Below are 26,197 nucleotides of genomic sequence, written 5' to 3'. Positions count from 1 at the left end.
TAGGATATCACACTTGGCATCTAGAGTTTCATAAATAGAACAGACCAGCAAAGATTAGAGTAAAAACTCTTGACTTTATTTCATAACGTACACCCAGCCCTCCCCTCAACTTCACTCTGCAGACGAAGTAAGTTTGTCAGTTTATGTGCCAATTACTTCTAACCTATGGAAAACAGGTTGTATTTTTTTTTTTTCAGAGTGCTCAACCAAAGGAAGAATAAGAAAGGGGAAAGAAAATAGCGTACTTCATACCACAAGGACTAAGACATAATTTTGACAAGATTATTCCCATGTTAACTTGTTAGCAAACTTTCTGTTTTAACTTACGATGCAAATTAACGCAGGAATATAAAATAGAGAAGCTCACCTTACAACGCTGTCTATATAGTCAACAACTTCAAAACGAAGCATTTCAAACTTTGTCAGTTTCTTAGACCGCCTTGATTCCTTCAACTCCAACAAAGTCTTTAAAAAAAAAAAAAAAAAAAAAGGGTTGCATAAAACTACCTGGGACGTAATTATTCTCTAGAGAACACAACGTGTATGTTGAACATGTAGAATTATTTTTCCTGGCATGTCTTCACTAATGATGATCCCAACTGTGATCGTGCAGCTATTTTTATTGAAGCCAGTGTATTCAGTTCTCATACTTGTAGGAGTTAGGTTAAATCTTCAAGCCTCAAGCTTGAAGAAATGTGGGTTAGGCAGAGTGGAATTTACAAGTTCAACCCAAAAATACAACTAATTTGCACTTTAAAATCCTATTTTATGACAGATATTTGCTATTATTTTCTATTCATCAGGTAGGTCTGATATACATGATTGTTACTATTCGTTCATTTTTAAGCAAAGTTAATATCCATAACTGTTAGGCAGAGCTCCAGCTAGCAGGGAAGAGCTAACCATGGACAAATACACCTTAAAGATTCAGTGAAGGAACTAGTCAGTAAAGCCTATGTAGGCCTGACCTTCTGAAGATGATAAAGGTCTGTCTTCTTCTGGAGCTCCTTTTGTGACGATACGGACTCATCTCGTTCTTGGCAAGCTTCTGCTACTAGAACAAAAGGGAGATTTCACCTACAGATCACAGGTAAAGCTCTGACCAGCAGTAACAATCATGATCCATAAAAGCTTTCTGGTGACCTACATAGAATGAGCTGATATTTTACTGCTCTCTGAAGAGGTGTCAACATCATTAAAAATCATCACCGTAACTCCCTTAGTAGGAACCGAAAAGATCTAACAGAAAACGGCAACAAAATTATCTTTTGTAGTTGGTGTTTCAAAACACATCAGTGAATAGGGCAGGACTGCAGACTGATGCCAAGTTTCAGCGTTACAGAATCTTGATTTGATCAGTATCTTGCAGGGCTGATCCATTTCTCCAGTTCTGGAGAAAGAAAGCTGACTAGCTAGAACTAGTAACTTCAATTTTTATTGAAAGTTATGAAAATGCTCAGGCCCACGGTATCAAGTAACTCTCCCCTAAAAGCTCAGAAACAGTACTAAGAACTGAAGTGATCATTAAAATGTACGTTTAAAAACAACCTCATCTTTTTCTCAAACACTCAACATCAACAGTACCCATACACAAGCACACACTGCACAAGTCCTGGAAGACCTTTTCCTAACACATTCACTAATACATTTGCCAATTCATTCTTTCTTCTTCTGAAAAATAAAATAAAAATAAAAATAAAATGATGCTACCAGAGTAACGTCAAAACAGAAAGGCTTTTGAAAGACGTCCAGGTGAATGAGCAGCAGAGACTTACTACCTAGCTCACTGGAATTTTATCTACTGTTTGCATTTAGTTAAAGATTTCAAAACAGAGAACTTCCTCTCTTCACTGCTATAACTTGAGGTATTTTAAAAATCAAACCCTTCTGCTCAAAATAGATTGAACATATTTTCTTTCCTCAAGCCTCATGTTTTGCTATTTTCCAATTCATCAGAAAGTCTTGAGAAGATGGACTGTTTTTAGAAAACACACCACCACTAACACAATATTTTAGACTATCCATTCACCAGAAGGGAGCTTTGGGTACCTAGTATTGTTGGCAGACTTCTGAAAACTTCTGCTAAAGATCAACACAACCAGAAACATACAGGAAGAAGTCACCTAACTCAGCAATCTATTCATTTCAGGCTTATTTTAATTGCCCCACTCTTGCTTTTTGGTAGTACCTTAAATCCTTTTTGAAAACGAAGATCATTCTTGTACTCATTAAGCTCTGTTTTAAAAACTTCTTCAAATCAATATTTGAAATCAATACTGCCCTTCTTTTTAAGTTCTGCACATCTCTGAATTCCTTGATTATTTTTTTTCCATTTTGATTTGATTCTATTTATTCCTTCAAGGTAGGAGTCCTAATATTTTATCCAATACTTCTTTTATCCAATACTCCTGCATTTTGAAGTGTTTCTTTTCTAAATTAGATGAACCTTCCTGTTTTCCAATGCAGTTCAGATTCTTCAGTGCCAGCACCTTCAGTGACAAATACAGCCTCTTCGAAAGGATCACCACATTGCCATACCACAGCCCCGATATGTCCTCGTACCGTGGATAACCACATACAGGGGCTCGACAGGTTACAGCACGGCAGCAGAGCCAGGACAACTGACAGTGGGTGTCCTTGCTTTCATACAAATCTAACTGAGGGCGCAGGTAAAATAACATCTATACAAAGTATAGAAATAGCTAAATCTGGATTAAATACTTTCCATAAGCAAGCCTGCTTCTACTTATCTTTCAAAATCTGTTTTTACTTGTTAAATGTTTTTAATGATTGCAACATCTGGTAAAATGCTCAGAATACACATATGACAGATTTAGTGAGTAATGTTTGCTGATCTGTCCAATTTCTTATCTTACATCACTCTTCTGTATTAGAAGAGCAGGAACCACAAACCAATAAAACAGAAGTGGCATATTTGTGCCTGTGTATTTAAAAACAATCCTGAAATGTTTGACAACTTGGTACAGTACGAGGATATACCACAGAAAATGATACCCATTTGTCCCATTATAGAACAGCTTCAATTTAATCTGCAAAGGAACGTATGAAAACGCACACCCACCTTCTAGTTTCTGAAACTGGGTCAAGAACTCCTTCAACTTCTCTACTGTCTTATCGAACTCCTTTCCAGGAGATGACACAAGAATTTCCACACATTTTTGAAGCATGGTTACCAAATCACACTTATTCAACATCCTAAAAGACACAATTGTTGACACAGAACGATGAAGTGTCTTTCAATGTCCTTAGCTGGAAAAAAAGATGGTAATTTGAAAAAAAAAATCCTTTAAAAAGAGAAAGCCTCCAAAATTTCAAGCATTCAGTCTTGCTGTAATTTTTCTTGATGTCATTATGATTAACAAACAAATAAATCCACAACAATTCAACTTGGATAGATGTCAGAATGCGTTCTCAAACTAAATTTAAATTACTGCCTTCTGCATTTAATTGGTATGAATTTAGCCACTCTTAAAATCACAGATTCACTTAGGTTGGAAGGGACCTCTTGAGATCATCTAGTCCAGCCTAGCCTTTACTTAGTTCTAAGGGCATTTTATAAATGTCACCATTTCAATGCTCAGTTTCATTCACAAGTTATCAAAGCAAGTTCTTAAGTGTACTACAGAATCAGTCACTGCCCCAAGCCAGTATCTTTCCACATGCACTCCCATCACTTTTTCATGCAGTGCAAGAGATTCCAATCAACACACCCAGTGGTTCTGAACTATCTCACATTCCTAACAGCTGCGGTTACTCACAGCCCTACTCAGCTTATTCTTGTGCTTTTGCTTTGTCTTTAAGAAGCACAAAACAAAGATGCTAACAGTTTAAGGATTGCAGAAGACTGCAAAAACATGGATACACAAAGAAGGGACTGTAACACAGCAATGAAACGATGGGAGTAGGTCTCATGTCAGCTACCTAAACATTGTCTCAGAGTTTCAAGGATGCATCAGTAAGAGTCTAAGGTGGCTTTGTCGATGTCTGGAAGGACAACTGCAATTCAGGCTGTAGCGTCTGATTGGCAGTTGATTTTTATCTGATTTATGGTTATGGATTTTCACAAGTCAACAGTTGCTTTCAGATACATTAATTTTGTACAGAAAAGGAGCAAGAGCTAACAAAATGAAAAGGTGACCTTGAACACAGAAGAGTGGTCGTTTATTTTAGTAACATTTTCCATTATTTATCTTAGTAGTATTATTCAGAAAGAACCTGCAAATTCTAGAAGAGTCTTGTCTTGGATACAAGAGCCTAGAGAAGAACTTACCTGGGCTATGAGGCCCAAACAACTGGCAAAAGGATGTTATATATTGAGAAACAGAAAAGGCTCCCTTTCAGCTTTTTTTTGTGCCTGAGATTACTGCAAGGTATTCCAGGTATCAGAGAAAGCTATTAAGCAAGGAAGATCATCCAGAGACATCCAATAAATGTCTCTTATTACTCAGCGATGAGTTATGAAAGAGAAGAAAGGAAGCCAGGACAAAGTCCATAGAAACTCCCTCAGAATGCTGAAGCAAGGATCATCTGAAGAAGGGATAACAAGTGAACAGCAAAAGGACATGGAAGGGCAGGACCGTGACAAGCAGCAGTACGTGCCCAATGACATCAACGATTCGAAGGCAGGAGCAGAGTATCAAGACAGAAGATAGGTCAGATCATCCTCAAAAGTTTTATCACTTAAAATCTTGGCCAGATGTCCAAACCAGTTAGACCCCTAGAAATTAATTGTTTGGCGTGTCATCTCACAACAAACAGGACTACACTTTTAATATGCACTGAGAAATTATATAGCTAAGTGAGACACACCAACATCTCTTAATTATCTTTCTTCTGATTGGAATGATTACCAGCTAAACCTCACGCACTCTCCCTCTCCCTGTGATATTTTCAGGGCTCTAGAAAACTGGCTTAACGTAGAGTAACTACTTTCCAGATTGCTGAAGTTAGATCACCTGAAAAAGTAGTTTTGAGGACAGCACTTCTGGCTGAATTGAAGGGATAAAAGCAGTCTAAGAAAAGGCTGAAGTAGAGAAAACTAACTAACCAAAAGCAAGAAAAAGGAACTCAGGGTAACTGAAAGCCCTTCATTCAAACATAATTTATGAAGAGCAAAAGTGAGATCACGTTGCAAATTGAGAAATAATCTGATCAAAATTTTCTCAATTTTTACTTCCTAAATGAAAAGAGATGCTCTCTGGAAAAAATCAAAAAGAATAATGGAAGGGTGAACATATGGAATACCAATAGGTGGCAGGGCCCCCGGGAAAGCAGAGATATTAAGGAACAGTCAATAATTTCCATAGGCGAGCATAGGAAGGTGAGGGGGAGACTGTGAGTAGAAGTACAAAGATCACATTTTATCATTTTCTTCTAAGAGACAGCAGCACGATACTACGCAAAAAAAAAGATCAGAGATGAGAAAATGAGTGTAAAACAGAGAAAGGAGTTAAAGAAAAAGCTGAAAAAATACAGTCACAGCTAGAATTCTAAGTATTATAAGGAATTATGTTGAAGGAGTTAAGAAAATGACAGAATTCCTGAATTAGAAAAAAAAAAAATAATAATAATTTATGAAAGCAATAACCCTGATCACTGCTATTTCTATTCTACCTTTTATTTTCTACCTGGTATTATCTATTCTACCCTGAGCAGTGATATTTCTATCAGAACCTCCATAAAGTGGGTACCAGGATGAGAGAAAAAGCAGGAGAAAGATAAACTGGTAAGAACAAAGAGGGAGCAAGCCAGAATCTGATGGTAATATCAACTAGGAGGCAGGTGAATTCAGAGTGGAGGAAAACAAATGAAACATAGGAGGAGAAAAGGGAGAGGCAAAAATGACCACGAGTTAATAGAGATTACAGAACAGACAGTACAGGAAAGCACAATGACACATTTATAGACACGGGCTGATAAGTGATTGAGCCCTGTCAAGATTCAAGAGAGTCAGAAAAAAATTAAGAAGGAATGACTGCAGAGATGGCAACTCAAGCAAATAATCCTTTCAAAGCAATGAGGGTAAAAATAGAGCAAAGTGATGGTGTGGGAGAGAAACTCAGTACGGCGAAGGTACAGGATGGAGAGAATGCTTCTTATGAGTATGAGCCCAGAGAGCAATCCTCCACCCAACACTGACACAGTTGTTCTAAGCAGTTTTCCTGTCAGACATCAAACCTCACAAGGCAGAGGCTCTTGCGGAGGCAGTTATGGTAACAACTGTTGTATCAGCTCCTTGTGTGACAGAAACAATGCATTATTTGAATGAATGCAGCCATCAGGAAACAGTCATTTGCCATGAGAAAGCATGTTCAGAAGTCGGAAGCTGCAACACTGCAACTGAAAGGTTTTCTATTACGAAAATTGCCTTAGGTGACTTTTCTATTGTAAACACAGATGGACAATGCAAACGTAAGCTCTCCTAAAATTCGAAACTCACAACAGCACAAAAAAATAGCACAATCCCTGTACAAACTGGTAGAAATGTTTATGAAAAGGAAAAAAGCAGTAAATAAGAAAGGCCTCAACTACTCATTTGGAACAGATTCTCAGAATGGGTCAAAATTTAGGCAAGCTAAAACAACTTTGTTGGTCAACTGTTAATAAGAAGGCCTTCAAAAACACAGCACAATAATGTACTGAAAGAATTTCTAACACAATCATACTTTAAAAGACAAAGTCCAACCGATGTTCTCATTCACACAAAGGCACCTTGATGCCTTTGGCACAATTACACAGGGCATAAGAGATTTTAGAATCTGGCTGAGTTTCACAGAAAACAGTAGGAACAGAAAATGAAAAAAGCCATTATACTTGCAAACAACCCCACAACTAGCTGCAAAGCTTCCAAACAGGTAGCATCCTCAGCTTCAAGTTCTAGGATAACAGATGACTGATATTCTATACATGTACAGTGGTATTAAAACAAAATGAAAAGGAAAAAATCACCTTGCTAGCTGAAGAAATGACTCATACTCCTCTGTCTCCCACACACGGTTTTCCAAACATGCACAGTGCAGCTCCCTGATCTGTTATGTGGAAGGTAAAGAAAGAATAACATGTTTTTTTTTTTTTTTTTTTTTTTTTAAACAAGCAAAGCAATGGGGAACTCCTACAACAATCTTTTCAAAGTAACATGTAAATCCTTTGGAGTTTGTTTCCCAGAGATGCAAAATGACCACAGCAGAAATTGAAATTATTTAGTACCTTACACAACTAACTTGCCGGAGTCTATACATATAGATCACTCCGCACCAGGTAACTGCAGAGACCAGAGAGGAACTTGAATCAAATGCCCTGGCTAAAACATCTCGCAAATCTCAAATACAGGGACAGTTCAATCCAATGTTGTAATTAGGGCCAGACTCTAATAACAGTGTGTAATAGATTGAGAACTAACAGACAGATACACGTGCACAGAATAAATTATTTTTTTTTAGTGGAAGAAATTGCTTCGCATGAGAAGGTAGATTTAATGACATTAGAGCAATATGGCTATTAAGAACCATTATCACTGTTCCCTTGCTATCATTTTTTGTACAGGTTGTTAAAACTCAGTCTCATCCTCTGAATTTGACTCTTTTAGGTGGTAGAAGAGTACACATCGTCTGCAATACATACAGAGTGTTCCAGATGCGGGAAAGTCAACCTGCCAATTCTCTTGCTGATCTGTCCATCTGCCTTCTCCTAAAAACTCCTTCCTGCTGACTGATGAAGTACCATCCCCACCACTAAAGATAAGACGTGCTGTTTCTCTCTGCCCATAGCAAGAAAGAATCTGTCTCCGTTTGGGAAGCAGAGGGCAAACCAGCAGAAGAGAACATATAGAGAAAAGAGTAAATACTTGTTCAGATGCCATACCATGAAACAACAAAACATGCTTCACTAAAATGGAGTAACAGTACCTCACCTGCTTGCCTAAAGGATACTTTGGAAGCGAAGATGTGAAAACATGAAGACATCTCAGAACTGGAAAATAATTTTCATGGTAAACATTCAGGTCCTCCAGCAACTGCTGTACTGTTTCCTACAGTGACAGAATAATTGCTTTGTAAGTCATTCTGACAATCATTTGTTTAAAACTCTCACGAAGTACTTAAAATGACTCTTGGGTTTTGACATTCTGATGTGCTGTGACTTAAATCCCCAGTGTGAAATTATGACCACCATGTAGAAAAGTTCTATTTCAACAGTTCGCTGCAATCACGCTGCATATTTTAAACTTTACTTTCCTCTTCCATCTCACTGAAGAGTTGTTATTGATTAGCATTATTATCTTATCATTTGCAACTATATTTAGCTGTTGTTTGGCGTGTCATCTCACAACAAACAGGACTACACTTTTAATATGCACTGAGAAATTATATAGCTAAATTTATTCAAATCCTTGCTATTTGCATTTTTATATTACAAATACATTTTAAAATATATTTGTTACATTATGGGTGCTTCCTGCTTTTACTAGGAGGTATACATAAAAAGAAAATTTCATAGGAAAACATTCTAGAGTTGCTGTTTCTGTGTGCTCTTCAGTTGGTTTGCTTATTCATAGATTGAGATCTTCAGAAAAAAATAAATAAATCATGTATTAGGAAAAAGAAATTATGAACTGCTGCTATTGAATTTACCAGATCACACTTCATTATCACTGACTTCCCTTGGAAGGATATGCAAGACTTCTGGAAAACCCTACTAGCAATTTCTGGTAGCTGCATGTAAGTATTTTAGGCTTATTACATTTAAGTTCATGAATCAAAAAATCTTCTCCCATCTGATTTCAAAGATCAAAAGAGAAAAACAGGGCTGTCTACATTTTTAGTACCATTTCCATCAACTCAGAACATGTTATTCCAAATGGAGAGGAAAAAAAAAACATGGAACAACAAAACAAAGAAAAAAAACACACCCAAGCCACTGAAATCCACTAAAATTAAGCTGAAAATATCGATACCAAACATAAAACATATCAAAAAAACACAACAATAACAACAACCAAAAAACAAACAAACAAACAAAGTTACATGCTGCTGGCAACACAAGGCAGACTGAAGTGGAAATACGTAAGTATCATCCTGCAGGCTGAAAGTAACACAGATACTTGGTGCTGCAGAGAGCTTTCCAATGTTAACAAACGTTTGAGATGATAAAAAGCATGAAAATGTTGCTCTCTGTAGACTTTTTATCTATTAAAAAGTAAGGGTCATTGGTTTAACAATTTAAACGCCTTCCAAGTCCCTAAGACAGCCATTTGTAAGTTTATAGTTAGATTCTGAGTAGGATCATTAAAAGAAAAAAAAATCTTCACCATAAGAAAGCCGAGAGAAGGTAACAAGTTCTGTTTTATGCTGCTAAATCAAACTTATTCCCTCAAACTGTGAGCATTATAGCATCTATACTTCCCTCATCTGGTTTCTCAGATCAAAACTGATGAGGTTACATAAATTAAAACACAGTAAGACTACATATTTTGCCAAATAACAGAGTGGAAAGACATAGTCTGTTTCCCTCCTTATTTCTGTTCTAGAAGAGGTTGAAAACATTATCAGAAGGCCACACAACATACTTTCCATATAGATTGACATATTTACATAATTTTAAATGAAATTTGCCATGAAAACTTTCAGACAACATTGTAATTAATTAGGATGTAAAACTGCCGAGAGAAAATTCATTTAAACCCAGATTGTTTTAAGTATGTTGAACTCCTCCCTAAATTACTAAAAAAAAAAATGTGGTAACGACATGGAAAGGAAATGCAGCTGTTGGGTTGCTAAGCCTGAACGGCAAGTTTACCTAGTCCTGAACGTGAACGGTAAATTTATAAGAAGTACAATTAAATTTATAAGCAGGTAACACTATCAGCTTGGCAATGCAGTAACAGTTCTATTGCTATAGCAGAGACTAGAACTAGTGCCTTAAGGTACAATTGGTTGGGAGCATCATGTGCACATAAACAAAAGAATTCCAACTGTTTTTTTCCCAAACTTCCATGGTGGGAATGGACTTACAAAATAAGGGATATATTATACTTTTTGAACATACTGATGGGTATTAAAATTTAAAGTAGCAGCCCATTAAATGGTGTTTGTTTAAAGAAACAGCCATTGCTGCTCATTCCCACTCCTTCCTTCTTCCGTTCCTGTTATTTCAGCAGAAGCATTTATGCACCTGCAGAGGGAACAGGCTGGGGAAATTATTCTGCAGAAACAAAACAGCAGAAAAAATCCACATTTTGGGGTTGGTTTTTTTTTTTTTTTTTTTTGGTCAGGTTACTTTAAGTTGGATTATTTCTCTGATTATATTCATGGTGCAGCCATGCAAGCTGTTGTCCTGGCACATCTGCTGAGGTGTGAATAAACAGCATGGAAACAGCAATAGCTTAAGCTATTTTTGACACTGAAGACTGCAGATCATAAAATCCCATATAAATCATCTTTAGCCTTGACTACTAGAATCGCATTGCACTCACAAATTTGTCTGCTCTCTTCCAACCATTAACAACGTTCTTCACATCTGAAAAAGTTCTTACAGACCAGGAAGACCTGCTAGGATACATTAACACAATCACAGAACAGTTTGGGTTGGAAGGGACCTTAGAGATCATCCAGTTCCAACCCCCCTGCCATGGGCAGGGACACCTCCCACTAGACCAGGTTGCTCTAATAATAATAGCCTTATCTCTGGTCGTACCATTTGCCTGACAGGTTAGCTGTACTTGAGGTGAAGTTAAGAGAAATGCATCTACAGGGAGTGGTTCAGCTAATGATAATTACAAACGCTTTTACTGTATGATGAATTCCTGAAGTGCTCGCAACAATAGCAGTAGCCTGACTTTAATCACCTGACAAACCTCCAGATAAACATGCAACAAAGTTTTAATCCTGTACAACATCTAGTGTGAATGTGCACCTTGGGACCCAGTCTGCTCTACTGAATTCAATCAGAGACTACGGAAGGGTAAGAGCTCATGAAGTAACCTCGAAGATTACTTACTCATTCTTCAACCACTGCACTCTCAGTCTGAGTAAGCATTAAAAGACCAGGCCATAAATAAACCTTGTAACCTTCTTTTTAAGCACTTTTATTTCTACACATAGCTAAAAGCTGACGTAAGAAAAGCTGTGCAGCTTGATATAAAGGTATACCCAGCAAGCCTAGAGATTTCAAATTCTGACTTGTGGATTCTCATTCTCCATTACTGGATATGAAGCACAGTATGCACTGTACAAAAAATGTTTTACAGATCTGTACATCTTAATCATATAATTTGTTACCTTTCACATAAGCCAATACATTTGGAAAGTTACTTTTGCTCTCCAAAGGCATTCTTAACATTTTACCTTTAAGAAACCGTCTGTTGTCAGCAGTGCAATCTGCTTCTCTGATGTTTGATTTTCTACGTACCTGGATGGCAAGGAAAAACAGGAGCATAAAAATTATGATGTAAACTGTGCTTAAAAGGTCATAAGGTTAAAAATTTCAAAACGTTTCTGCTAATATAAGGATTTACTTGAAAAGATTCAAAAAGGGACAGCGAGATCCCAGCAAGTTGAAAAGCTACAACTAAACCCAAGAGATTATGCTCTGTATCAGCTTAACAAGTTGAGAAGTGATTTATGGTTATTTGTCATAATAGCCTGTTTCTGTATTAAGTACAAGAGGAAAAAAAAAAAAAAAGTCCAAACGATGCAACAGATTGCAAACCACATAAGCTGTACTCTCTATACCAGATGACAAAGGGTGCCCGAAAATATTTGGAACTGCCCTCCTTTTGGTGAATTTACCCTTGTTATACAAACATATGCTCAAGTAGCCTACAGTTATCAGTTAAGTTTATAGGTTCCCTTTACCTTTTCCAATGCTGACTAAATATGTGAGTGTGCCAAAATTTATTTCCTCCTCTTACCTTCTAAAAGAGGGCAGCCTTCGAATGTTTTCACACTGATTATGTGATAAAGAATTTATTCTCTTCTTTACTTCTTCTTGATGGCAACACAGTACACTAAGAGGCTGGGTATAGAAATGCTCCACAATGCAGAGCTGAAAAAAGCAAGAACCAGTGACGTTAATAAAATTCATCCTCCCTGCTATGTCTACCTTTTAAGGCTTTCTTAATCCCTACAGTGCATGTTCTATAATGGTAGTAATGCCATTCCTTTAAAAAAATTCATTACAGTTCATATATATTCCGCAACTCACGTCACTACACCACACTGATTATTCAGTTTTAAATACAGTCATGTAACCACCTTTTTGCTCTGTGTGCTATTCATGTGCAGTACCTCATTGTTTCCCCTCCTGCAAAACCATAACTACAGCTTGTCAAATATTTCCTATTCATTTATGGAAATTGCTGCATTCTTTAGGTTACATATTCAGCTCTAATGTTCACAAATAACAGAGTACATTTAAAGATATGAAAAGCAACTGCAATATATAAGCAAACTTATCGCTTGTTCTCACTTCATCTTCTGTTTCATGTAGACAAAAAGACACTGCTAAATTCTTCCTATGCACAAATACAAATATGCTCTATCATTGATTTCATCTGTCCTGAATATTCCTAGTACCAGGGCCTTGCAAAACAGCAGCATGTCTCAATCACATCCAGTCTTAAAAACCCAGCAAAACAGACAAACAAACCACCACACCAAAACCATTTAAAATTAAAACCAAAGGGGAAAGACATTTCCTGTCAGAAATGTTAACGTCACTCTTAGACATAACTGAGGTGGTCATCCCTTGTAAAAATCACTTAGGAAATCTGACCTGAAATTGCTTTTTTGCACTTTACTTGAGTATTTTAAAGCACAAAGACGCAGCCACACCCTGTGAGGGCTAGGACTTGTACTTCCGCATCAGGCCAGCGGGGAATCATTAAATTATGGCAACTCTTTCAAATAAGAGGAATTGAAATACACAGAAACCCGCACAGGTCTGTCTGAAAGAATGGGTACTACTGCAAGGATATTTCTCCAAGCCACGTGCAATCACTCAATCTTAAAAATGAAGAAACCTGAGACACTCTGAATGAGTAGGGCTGTAAAATGGCAAGTTTTACTAACAGGTTCCTTTGTGGCACCAATCAAAAAAAAAAAAACAAAAAAAAAAAAACACAATTTCACCATCCTGCATTAAAAGATTCCTCACAAAACTCTTGTCCGCAACCCAGAAAAGCTACATAGAGACTCAGACATGGAAATACATCTAGATACAAACATAAGCCAATAAAAATATACTCTGCATGGACTTTTTATTATAAAGTTTATTAAAAATTAATGAAGTCTTCCACTTTGTCTTCCAAGAGGGTAAATGTAACCCTTCAGTTGCTGCACAGCTGCTTGGAGCACAAGAACCATCTACTCTGAGGCACAAAGCAAGAGGCCCTAGAGCTCCTATTTCTCTGAAAAGGTAAGCAGTGTGCATCCAGAAATTATCTCAGAAGAGTTCCAGCAGGAAGCGAGGAAGAGATACTGGTGTAGCCTACTCACATCAGGACAAATTCTGTTCACAGCCCAAGAACCTGGTACAGAGGAACAAATACAGGAACTTGCTACACAACCAACTGGAGAGTTCTGCCAGGGGTGTCAGAAGCCACAATTTAACCCATAGCAATAAAGAGGCCTTTCCTACCCATTAAGGCAGGTCACCTTTTTAAGTTCAACTTTTAAGAACACCTTTCTTTTGTGGCAAAATAAGCTAATAAACTGATTTTTAAATGCCCCCTTATACCTGGCCCTGTAAGTTTTTCTTTAAAACTTTAGCAGAGAAACACCCACCTGCTCACAGAACCAAGATGTTTTCAAAGGGCATTTTTTTCATCTACGTCAATGACAGCAAGAATGGGATCCAAAAAAAAATCTTTCAATGTCTAGTAATAACGCTTCATTTTCAGCACCCATTACTTGAGATTTTGTTACCATCACCTACCTGAAAGCCTTTGATAAAATTCTGGACAGAAAAATCATGGTACAAGAATATGTTGATGAGAACCTGAAGAACTTTCTCACTCAGTTTAAGTGGAAACTGGGTTGTTAGAAGTACCTAAGGGAGACAAAAAGGAAAACATAGCCATAGGAGAAATTCTTTCCTTAATTCAATTTAGTAAAATTTCTAAGTACAATTTAATACAATTCTCAGCGTATGTTAACATGCAACTAAGTGAGTTACTAAATACACTGCCAACTTGTAAAAACTGTATTTCTACTAGAACAAATACCTGTGCAAAGACTTTCAGTTTATTTCAATATATTTTTCTAAGTTCTTTTTACTAATAAGCAATGTTTGAAGTTAGTTTTAGCTTAACGTTGTTTTCGTATTATTTTTTAAGTTACAAATAATAGAAAATAGATCTCTGTAACAACCAAGGATGTCACCGCTTTCAGCATGTTCATAAATCCTGCACAAAGTGGTATACCAAAAACCACAACGGCAAAGTGTCCGTATGAATTAACCATTTGGATAACTCTGCTAATTTTTGACAAGCAGCAGAATTAAAGCTGAGCTCATTTATTTTAAAGACTATCCTTTTCTGAACAAAGCCAAACTTGGATCAAAGCACTCCTCTAATGAAGATGTGGGAATGTCGAAATGTAATTGTCCCAGTATGTACGTACAGATGTGAATGCAAATCAAAGATGAAAGCAGGTGTCTATTAACGTAGAGAGGAAGCTCTTGGCATTAATAAGCTGCTCTGCAGTTATGAGTAAAAATTTCCCAAATTCACAGCTCTCAGGAACAGATTCCATTCCAAAAGCTTCAGAAAAAACTTGTTTGTAGAGGCCACACATGTACACTGTCCTTGAATACACACACTCCTATTTAGAAAGGGAATTACCTTGTCAATTATAGTAGACAGGTGCTCCTTACAGGAAAGGGACTGGAAAAGCTCTATGCACAGCAGAGAGGAAACAGAGTGAGGAAGTAAGCCGTGGATAATCATTGGAGATGTAGCGATTCCAAAAACCAGTACTAGAGGTAATTCATGGATATGCTGACTAGATCACGGGGTGAGGAGGGGAGAAAAAACGTTAATAGTTACATTATAGAAAATCATAAATAAAACACATTCTATTAATACTACAGCACTGAGCTCAAATGATTTACCTGCAAGAAATGGACCAATTAAAAGATTTGTTGCCAGGAGTTTTGACGAGGAGTAAAGGGAAAAAAGAAAAAAAAAAAAAAAGGAAGCTACTTAAACCCTTAAAGCCCTAAAGCAGAAAACCAAATTAAATTATATTTTAGGATTCAAATTTCAGGAAGCAGCAGAAAAAGCATTTTCAGTTATAGTATTGCACTGACCCTATCTTCCAAAAAAGTTATATTCAAAGCACTGAATCTTAGCATATGACTTTTTTTTCCAAAGAAATAAAGAAAAACGAGAGGAGACTTTGACAGCTAACAGTCACAAGAACATTTACAAATTTTACACAACTTAGTAGCAGCAAAATAAATATGAAACCTCTCTGAAGTTCTATCTTCCCGTTGTACTTTAAAAAAAAAAAAAATAAATCAGCTTCTCCAGATTCCATCTTCTACAGATAATTTGTTTTTAGTATATGCTTTGAGAACTGATGGCCAGGACTGAATGTTGATTTATTCATGTTCTCTTTGTTTTTATGACAGCCACACTTTTTGACCTTTCAGTTGTCATCCTACAATTATTTCATTTCTCTAACTCCTAAGAAGTCCTTTCTATGGCGTTAAATATGGGGGGGAGGCTTTAGCAAAATACAGTCTACTTTAAAAATGTATTTGCAAATAGTAGACCGTGACAGACCTGAACTAGACTATACTGCATTCCACATGCTCACGATGAGGTATCTATCCCTGCTACAAAAAAAATAAATAAATAAATAAAAAATAAAGCACAATGCTTAAAAAACAATTAAAACCTCATCTTCCCCTGCCCTACAGCATAATTATTTTGAGATGATTATGATTTCTGTTTTTACATCTTGAAATGTTCCCCGGAGAACCCATCTGCCAGATTTAAAGTAGCAAAAAATTTTATTGCAGGCCTCACAGCAAGTGAAACTGCTCAACCATTTTTAGAGGTGATGTCAGATGTGCATGCTGCAACTGAATTAACTCTACAGCTGCAGCTCTGATCCTACTGTAACTGAACAGAAGATGCTCTTTTTGGAGAGTAGCAGGGGTTATTGACTGAAATGCTGGAGATGATATCAAGGAGAACAGTATTAAGGAAGGACAGAAGCACCAGAGGTAGTCAGCTACTCATTACACATCCTGGTCAACACAAACTATATAAAAATCAGAGAATTTCTAGCACTTCCATTAGTAAGCTAGAAACCTTTAAACAGTTTACATCAGTTATCACAGATCACAGAATGGCTGAGGTTGGAAGGGACCTCTAAAGATCATCTAGTCCAACCCCCCTGCAGTTCTAAACAGTTGCAAATAGAAAATGGGTAACAGAGTGGAAGAACAAAACTTAAAGTCACATTACCTGCTGATAACTATGAAATCTTGAAGTACTTTTGTGGTGAAACTTTCCATATCTTTGAAGATAACCACAACTGGAGGAGACTGCCAGTGTCTGGAGGAAGTTCTTTTTTTGCTTGGAGTCTCAAAATCCGTTTTCTTTAAAGCCAATGGTTACACATTAATAAACAGAAGACAGTAAAATAAAAAGATTGAATCACGCGTACAATGTTATAATGCTCCAAAGTGACGTGGCTGACTTTTTTTCTTCATATTTTGTACGTATTTTGCTACAACTGTATGTATTACAAGCATCTAGAACGCAAATGTTCTTCTTTTTGTATTGCATAGCAGGAAGTGCAAAGAATAAATACATTTTTAAAAGCTAAACAAACAACAACACATTCAACGAAGACAAGGATAGCTCTGTGGGACAGAATAAGTAAAAGTGTGTTGCGATCGAGGATAAAGATTTTAGTTGGGTACCTGGAAGTTGCCCATTTTCTATACATTTACACTGTAATAAAAACTGCAGGTACTCATTAAACTTTTATTTAACACACTGCTCGCAAAATCAGTTCTAGCTTTTATTCATGACAGAAGAAAATACTCGAATAAAACATCATTAGCTTTATTAAATAAAAGGATAAAAACCATTTACAGTTATTTTGTCACAGCTTTTCAACGTAGTAAGGGTTGCAGATGACACACTGCCACTAATAACATGATGATAACATGATAACAAACATGATGACATACAGCACTAAAATGGTGCCCCCTCCCCAGATGGCTGTTCTTTCTTGAAGTTTTGTTTTAACAAGCAAAACACCTCAGCGCTCCAGGGAGAACAGCATCTGGCATGAAGTTGTACTGCATTTTAAGCTTCTGGTTCCCATGTAAACATATCATAAAACAGTACTTTACCCAATTTCCAGAATGCTGACATTCATACCTCATCAGAAACTAACTCCACATCTGTTACAGATTTACTTTCAAATCACCTCAGTCTCGGTCGTTTCTTAGTATTAAATGAAAAGCTAACCTTTGGTGTTCCTTCACTACTGCATATAAATCTGAGGTATTCAATTTCCCTTTTAAAAGAATCTAAAGGTCAGACATTTTTGTAAACTGGTGATACAAAAACCAAAATCATACCTTTGTTACACTTTCATACCAGGTGATTAGAGAAGTCATTGAACAACGTATTCTATTCTGGGAAGTCTGCACGTAGTCGTCTTCCTCTGAGTCCACATCTACATAGCAGTTCATCAGCTGCCCCAAGAGCTTCTGCATCAGATTTTTTATACCTTCACAACACATTTTTAGACAGACAATAAAGATGTTCAGTTAGTTGCCTAGAATCTTAGCACTTCCCCAACTCATGCTCTAAGAAATTTCCCCAAGTTATTATTTTTCACTTTTCTTATTATTCTCCTCCTCTCTCCAGGACGCACATCTCACGCTACATAATGCTTCAAAGTATTCATGGCATGAATGTTGTTAATGCAGTAAAATGTATCCTATTAAGTTGCCGAGATAGCAACAACTCAAGTTAAGATGGTGGCCCTGCACCTTTCCTGAACTCCAGAAATGCTATCAGAGTGGCCTAAAAATAAATGAAAAGGCCGATCAATAGCTTGGGGAATGCTGCTGAGTGATTCAAACCTTTTTATTTAAACAACCTTTTATACTTAAATAAAGAGCAGGGGAGAAACAATTTTTTACCCATTTCTTCAGTGTAATTAAGCGGATAAAAAATGAAATGCATACATACACGATCTGATCAAAAAAGAGGAAAGCCAACCTTCAATATCAACATGCAGTACACAAAACAGCACGTTCTTGATATTCATAGCACAAATTACTTCAATCTTCACTGTCTTAAACAGAACCAGACAACAGAACTGGACACCTCTTAAAACATAGTAAGCATTACTGTGATGTTAATGTAGGATTGAACAAATCTTTAGGAGGCGTTCAATATCCCTCCATCCTATTATTCTTACCTTTGGGGCAAAAACTAGTTAACTGACAACTTATTCAGATGAAGAAGCAAAGATACTGCAGTATTTACCTGGGCAATCTTTGGCTTGCAGCAAGGCTACATAAGGAGTAACTCTATTCTGAAGGACTTCCGAGAGACTTCTGAAAGTCAAGTCATGATCTGTAACATTTACACCTAGAAGAAAGACAAACTAAGTGCATTTTGCTGTGACTTGTGACCACAGTGACGGAACAATAAAATGGACAGAAGACAAAAAAACAGAAGATACCACAAATATTCAGGGAAGGAATGAAAAGCATCATATCATCTATGAGGTAAGATGAAAAACTAGCATAAGATTAAGCATGCATATTCATACTGGCCAACTGAAAGGAACCGGGAATCACTTTAAGGATGGCTCATGTAGTACTTTGCCTTATTTTTTTTATGAAAGATTTCTCAAGGGTGAAAACCTGCAGGGACTGGGATTGGTTTTCTAGCTTCCCTGCCTCTCATAACTGCCGAAGACATCCACAGTCATCTAAGCACCGCAGACAAAAAGATGAAATTTGCTTTCTCTAGAAAAGCAGCAGTGCAGACACCTGAGACCTGGATCCTCACGAGGCTTATGTAAGGGGAGGAATTACTGAGTTTCAATGAAACACATTCTGAATTTATTATGAACTACTCAACTTTTACTGCCTTTGTGAACATTCTTAGTCAAACAAAGAAAGAAAAAGTCTCTCCAGAGGGCAATTCACAGCTTCTTCCACAGAAATATTCAAAGCAGGAACTTTCTGCTACCTACAAAAGCAGACTAACCTTCCAGGCTCTGTTAGTGTTCACATGGTAATTCTGCAGCGCAGGCCTAATTTTAGGTTACCTAACATGATCCAGTAAAAATATAATCAGGTTGTCCTGCACCCGGTCCAGGTTTAGTTATAAACATTTGAAGCAAAAAAAAAAAAAAAAAAAAAAAAAAAAAAGACTTCTGACCTCTGCTACCTTCAGTACTAAAACCTTCGGCTATTTTTCTCACCTTCTGCTCCTTTTCCAAGATAATGCTTTTCATGTAGAAGACTACATGAAAAGATACACTGCAAGAATCAACTCTTTAACAGTTATCAGAAAAACAGGCTGTATAATCCCATGGTTAGTCACAGAAACCACCAAAGAAATTAGTGCCAAAAAAGAGGACAGAATCAAAGCATCTCTGTGGTATCAGCGGGGGAGGAGGGAGGGAGGGATCATGAATGGCCAGTTGTCTAAGACACACCTTAAAGGAAGGTGTTCCTTACTGCGTGACTGTGTACACAGACAAAAGGCAAGCAGGTCAAATCTTGCTTCCTTCTCCCAGCCCAATCTCTTCTGTTAACATTTCTGAAAGCTGATGTTGCTCACACTAATTGCTGGAAATCAGCAATACAATTTCTTTGATCTCTGTATCAATTTTAAGCCTCTGTATGAGAACAAATGGATATAACAGAATGCATCTTTAAAAAGTTACCTAAGACAAGAGCCGCAGTAGGGATTTCTCTGGACTTCATCCGACAATTCCATTCTGTTGTCTTCTCCTGGAACTCGGAATGAGACCGCCTCAAAAAACTCACGAGGTTATCAAATAACTGCTTATTCAAATCTTCCTCTATTTGCTGTAAAGAAGCAGAGAGTTTTTATTTATAGAAATGTGTAAACACCAGTATATCTTAATTTTCCTACCCTTTCCCTGCATTGGATTGAATCCTTAAAACTCCAGTGCAAAATCTGATGTAACACTAGTGGGTTTTTTGTTTGTTTTTAATTAAAAACATGCCAGTGTATTCACTATGTGAAAAACACAGACATTTCCCATCTTGGAACTTCTGGTCTAATGTCTCAACAATAACCTGTACAGCAAATGAGCTTAACTGTTATGATACCACAGGCTTTAAAGGAGACAAAAATACACAGGCAAAGCAGAAGTGACACAGAAGGAATAAATATAATGAACATAACGAATGTTTATAAAAACTTCTATTATTCCCTCCTAGGTTAAAAAAACTCTCCCATAAGGTCTCTTCTGAGGGATCCGTATGAGAACTAACAATCAGGTCCTTCAAATTTAATTCAAATTGAAAGAAAAAAAGAAATGATGAAACAAAGCATTACAGAAAAAAATAAACAAATACTAAACCATGCAACTGCCTCATTTGCTTCACTGTCTTTTGCCCTTCAGGATGATCTTCATACCAGAATATACTGCAAGGTGAGAGATGGGCAGTGGGGGAAAAAAAAAAAAAACACTTTTAAATGCAGATATATACTAGAAACATTTTGTGTTTCTTTTATTATGTATGTGCCTTTGAAAATCTGTCTCTAATCCACAATGTCCCTTCTGCTAGAAGAGCCAAAAACATGCTCTGAAGTTTAGAATTATCAGGACATACTCTAGAAGGCTGATGAAAATTAAGCCCCTATTCCCAATAAAATCATGATTGAGATTTCTTAGGAACAAGAAGTGACACACCCCGCTGTGAACTTGATTTTAAAAGGAGCCACAAAGGTTGTCTCTGGCAGTATTGCTGAGGCAGCTACCAAAAGAGTTACGAACACATCTCCAGGATGTGGAATATGATGCCTCCTCAAAAACCTGAGCTCCGTTTCTATGACAGAGAAGAGTTCCTACTGCACACTTCATAAAGGACTGATAAACTGACAAAACACATGCAAAATAGTCTTCATCTTTTCACCCTCTACTTATTCAAAACTATTCTTCTGTCTTTTTGACGTTGATTGTCTGTCTCTGAGCTCACACCAGGTAAATTCTATGGCAACTGAGAAAAAACTGTAACATTTCAAAAAGTACAGTTTATGCCATCAGTTTATAACAGTATCATAAGAGCTTCTCCATTACCATTCATCCCATAACGATCATCAGAGCTTCTGCTTCAAAATCCATCAGGCCTTGAGCTTCTGATTATTACCGTACAAGTTTTCACTAAGCCCATCTAATAAGATTCTGAGTCCTCACATTGCATAGTTCCACTTTCTACCATTTTTTTCACTGTGCGTTCGTGAAGATCGAATTCAGTTTGCCGTACCATTACACACTTGCTTAGCTTTCTTAAATCCATCAGTCTTTTGTGAAAATAACTTCATTATTTGCACTATTCTGGTAGTTTTCCACCAAGTATTTTAGGCTGCTCTGCATCTCAAGTGACCAACTCATTTACTTGCATGACACTACTCTGGAAACATTGAAAAAAAAGTTGAAAAATTGATCTGGCAATTCAATCCCTGTTACAACACTAACACCCAGCGAGGTTTTGCCACGTGTGCTCTGAAAACTATTATTTGCACCTTAGAGCTAAAATTACCATGTTACAGCCCTGCACTTGGGATTTGTGTTTCTAATCTGGATTCTGGTGTAACACCTAAAATTTGTGACCTTACAAGAAGAGAATGTTTCTGAAAGCCCTCAATGAGATATATCATAACAAGAATATTTGCATGACCACTGCTGAAAGCAGGGGTCAAGCCCGGGATATCCTGCAACAGTGGAACAAAGGAGGTCAAAAATTCACATTCAAAAAAAAAAAAAAAAAAAAACAAGGACAAGAGCATAATTCCTGTCGTACTTTTGCTAGCTTTTCATGTTGTGAGAAGCCTGAGAGGATGTCATCACCAAATGCCACCACTGCAGCACAGTTTGTGATAGACATACAAAGGCCGAGAGTGTTCCACAACAAAGTACTTGGAGGTCAAATCCATGTCAGCATTCAACACCTCAGACAGGTTTCAGAGAACTGAAAAAAGACCAACACAAGCACACAGCTTGACACAAAAATGTCAGGTAGCATATCCCGGCAAACACTTCAGTGAACATCCTACCCTTGGTGCACTACTACTTAGCGCCCCAGAATAAAAGTCCCAATCAGCACGCCATACACTTCTCAGGTATTCTACCATGGATTGGGTTTGCTACACCACGGCTTCCAAGTGCAAAATAAAATCCTGACTGGATAAAGCTCTCACCTACCTGGCCTGACCTCACGAAGTGATGCTGCTTTGAGAAGCACTTCAGAGACTTTGAAGGACTAGAAGCTTTCTAAGATCCCTTCTGAGCTGAATTGTCACATCTAAGTAAAAACAATTATCACCTCCAAGTTTTCCAACAGCAGGACAAAAGGACAGAAATTCAAAATTCAGTAAGAAAACATAACAGATACCCCAGAAGCTTAGTGAAGAAAATTTGATGTATGGCATCAAAAATAACTACAGATAATCTGTTGCTGGGTAAAGCAAACTAAGGCAAGGCTGATGCCAATTTGTCAATGTAGAGATGAACTGTCTTCCACCCAGAGGAGAAAAAAAGAGACAAAAGTATTTGGTGAACTCCTAGCAGCATTCAAAAAAAAAAAAAAAAAAAAAAAAAAAAAAAGCCACCAACAGCGAAATATTTAGGACAGGAAAGAATGATGATTTTCCAGATGGCAATGATTCTGTGCTTCTAAGTAGTTAAGGGAGGCTTTTACCATGATGGGTTGTGCTAGCTGCTCTTGGACAAATATTTGCAGAGCACTAGGAAAAAAAACACTTCATCAAGTTGAAAATCCTGCAGCCACTGTTGGCTATCTAGAAGCATAATTTCAAAAGCCTTGACAACACCATGCCAAATTAAGAAGACAAGAAAAGGTTTTCCAGAAGTGGCTACAGATGTCATTGCCCCTCTAGCCTCATTGTGTAACTGACAAGGCAGTTTCTGCCAGTGCTGGTGGCTAACCTGTTGGGCTGAAGCAGCTAGCAGGATGATACCAACTACACCTCCCAAAGCTTCTGTTCTCTGGGATCAGCACTGCGGTGTTGCACGCTGCTTTGCGCACCCTGGTTGTTGCGGTTTGAGAAGTGTGCTGACAAGTCCAAGAGAGCTGGATCATGGAACAGTAGAAACAGAATTAGAGGAATTTACGAGTTCAGCCCAAGGGTCCAGATTGTAAGCTCCATCCAGCTGGCTCCTACTGTATATCCCAAAACAAACTTGGGGAAAAAAAATCTCATAATGTTTAATGCCCAATAGCAGGCAGAGGAATACGGAATACTTGCCCAGAATCCTTGACACCAAATAGAGGAGGAAATCCCTGCTGTACGGAAGCAATTATTCATGCTATAATACAAGCCAGCTGGCTACTCAGACACAACAACAGCATGCCATCCACCACACAACAATTAGGAGGCCACAGTTCAGTACGAAATTAACTCCTATCCCCACCAGACAAACCCACTGACACTGTGGGTACTAACTCAACAGACTGAGCTTGCAGCCTTATGTTTCACTATTTGACATCCATGCACTTGCATTCACATAAATCCAGTGAATCTTGGGCTGCTGTGAGTTCCGTAACACTGAGGTCAAAAGCAGCCTGAAGTCCTCAGAGGGCTGGCAGACACAGAATAGAATTGGAAATAGAGAAAATAAAAAGTATGCCAGGAATTAATAAGAAGGTCAATTAGTTAAAACAGCTTAGAAGAAGCAGCTTGACGCATCAAAAGCATGTAGTTCTGTGGTAAGAAGTAATGTGTAACTGATGGACTTTTTTATTTTTACTTTTTTACTTTTGTACACTAGAAAAGGATTTCAGTCTTGGTCATTATTTCTGGCCCTTTTATTGCTTTAACAAATTGTTCTTTAAGTGTGTAAAAAGAGACCTCCAAAAACAAAGAAGCAAGCAACGCTGTTGTAAATGCTTTAGTATAAGGTGCAAGACTCACCTCTGCTTCCAATTTCACGTGTTTCCATAATGACTGACAAGTAGCAAACCGTAACTCGCTATCCTCTGCATCACTGTTTCCTTCCCTGAAGTAGTCAGCTAGAAAGCAAAGGGAAACACAAATATTATTAGAACAAATCATTTTTTCTTGAGAAGAAAGCGAAGTACCCAACTGAATCAAGAAGATCTATAGATAAAGATATCTAGATAGATATATCTGTTATATCTATCTATACAGGTATAAGGGCGATGACTTTTCTCTTAGCCAGTTAATTAACTGCTGGTATCTGGTAGAGTAAGTGACAGAATAAGCAGAATCTACTGCCCAACTATACAGGCTTCAGTCAAAGAGCTGGCTTCTACCTCAAGTCCCAGATGAGCTAAAGGCGAAATCAGGGGAAAAACAAAACAAAACAAAACAAAACAAACATTAGGTATATACATATATATAATATAATATATATTTTTCTTGCTTCAGGAAGTTTTGTGGGTCCTTCACTATTACGGTCTGATACAAATCACAAAGGCTTGCAAGAACACACCCATAAGAAATCCTTTCTGTCTTCCTGGAAAGATGCAGCAATACCAGCTTCCCAAACAAACAAAAAGGTATTCTGGGAAAGGACTGTTAGGTTACTTGAAACACAGATTTTTTTTAAAAAAAATACATAATCTTAACTACCATAACTATCACAGCAGAACTTTTATGCACAAACCAAACCTGTATTTCTGAATTATCTCTAAGCTGCCTCTCACTTCTACGTGAGCTGTTTACAAAGAAGAAAATGAAAAAAAAAAAAAAATCTGAGCCATAAAAGCCACAAATCCTTCAAAAATCAGCACCTTTTCAGTACCACAATGTCTTGGCACATTTTTGAATGCATCTGGCTTCGCAGGTGCTCCTCTAGCTGACAGATACGAGTACAGAAACTCTCTACCAGCTTCCCAACAAGGACAGCGATGAAAGTAAAATAGCAGCCTGAACAGAACCTCTGAGTTACTTTTTTCTTGTTTTCCCTCCCACCTTCACACAGTCTACATTTCATAAAATAAAATGGCACAGCTTTGGAACTGTCCTGCTCCCAGCATACCCACACCTAACTCCCAGCTGGTGTAGTGTTAGAGAAGCCTTAAAAGCTATCTGGAAGAACACAAAGGCTGAAGGTGAAGCAAACAGCCTATTGTTACCTGTTGCTTGCTACAAGGCAACATTAAATATTACATCTAAATTTTTCTAAAGACACCTCATTTGTATCCCTAAGAAAAATCACTTAAAGACATAACACACTTTGATGACACAGGCTTTGAGTTAAAGACCATCCAGCCACCACACTGTTATTATAATCAAAGAATAAAATTCTTTCTATACTACCAAACCTCAAACTGCATGTGCAAATGTGCACAGAAGGCCTTTGTGAGGTGCAAGAGTATATCAACCACACCTGAAACTTCACATTTGTCAGGTTTGGCCTTCCAAACTCAACATATGCACATCAAAGTCATGTTTATTTAGAACGCCATTTGAATTAACTGCTGTTAGCAGTCCGACTAGCTCCCTTCTGCTTCTCTTTTCAGAACAGCCCAGTCAAATTCATTTTTCTGTGACAAAGTATGTGCTAAGTGGAGCAACACATTTTTCCAACCATGATTTATAAATCCTGCAAAAACATACTGTTCAGTACAGGGTAAAATTCCAGTGTGGTTTAAGTGCACAGGTCTTGGTTGTTAGTTTATTTATCTTGCAATGACTTGAAATGACAGACTGGATTATATCTGCCTACCTCTCGTTCCCTGAGCCACAGATGTGCCAACTCTCACACAAAAAAAAATAATTTGAGATTAATTTTAAAGCAGGTGCTGTTTTAAGTCCCTCTGGTAATGAAGGAGCCTGTGATGATTTCCAAAGCTTTATTACTTTCCCGTCCACTTTTTTTATAATATATATTTTCAAACTGTCACACTTCTTGACAGCTCCGTCCCTGCCGAAAAAGTTTAACTT

At 37.4% G+C, this 26,197-nt stretch overlaps 1 protein-coding gene and 1 long non-coding RNA gene across 4 annotated transcripts in view; one reads left to right on the top strand and one right to left on the bottom strand.

Moving 5' to 3' along the window:
- Positions 1-26,197, bottom strand: part of ORC3 (origin recognition complex subunit 3) — a 35,182-nt gene that overhangs the window by 6,218 nt on the left and 2,767 nt on the right. For 2 of the 3 annotated variants that reach the window (XR_014618313.1, XM_084284730.1), the window contains exons 3-16: positions 24,200-24,297; positions 19,959-20,103; positions 18,542-18,646; positions 17,623-17,774; positions 16,493-16,626; positions 14,858-15,017; positions 13,951-14,064; positions 11,927-12,060; positions 11,361-11,424; positions 7,931-8,047; positions 6,970-7,049; positions 3,083-3,216; positions 969-1,054; positions 368-465 (exon numbers count right to left, since the gene is read on the bottom strand). Coding sequence is in view for 2 of the 3 variants with exons in the window: in XM_084284730.1 (XP_084140856.1) it covers positions 368-465; positions 969-1,054; positions 3,083-3,216; positions 6,970-7,049; positions 7,931-8,047; positions 11,361-11,424; positions 11,927-12,060; positions 13,951-14,064; positions 14,858-15,017; positions 16,493-16,626; positions 17,623-17,774; positions 18,542-18,646; positions 19,959-20,103; positions 24,200-24,297 (1,621 nt within the window). In the remaining variant the exon portion in view is untranslated. The remainder of the gene's footprint in view (positions 1-367; positions 466-968; positions 1,055-3,082; positions 3,217-6,969; positions 7,050-7,930; positions 8,048-11,360; positions 11,425-11,926; positions 12,061-13,950; positions 14,065-14,857; positions 15,018-16,492; positions 16,627-17,622; positions 17,775-18,541; positions 18,647-19,958; positions 20,104-24,199; positions 24,298-26,197) is intronic. The other variant, XM_084284731.1, reaches the window with a different exon arrangement.
- Positions 962-7,718, top strand: LOC311208198. Its single transcript, XR_014618314.1, has 3 exons — positions 962-1,090; positions 2,467-2,669; positions 7,607-7,718. It is a non-coding gene; the product is annotated as an uncharacterized lncRNA (long non-coding RNA).

The sequence above is a fragment of the Netta rufina genome, assembly GCF_964035555.1.
Source record: "Netta rufina genome assembly, chromosome: 3".
NCBI lineage: Eukaryota > Metazoa > Chordata > Aves > Anseriformes > Anatidae > Netta > Netta rufina.
This window is presented reverse-complemented; position numbering and strand designations above follow the sequence as displayed.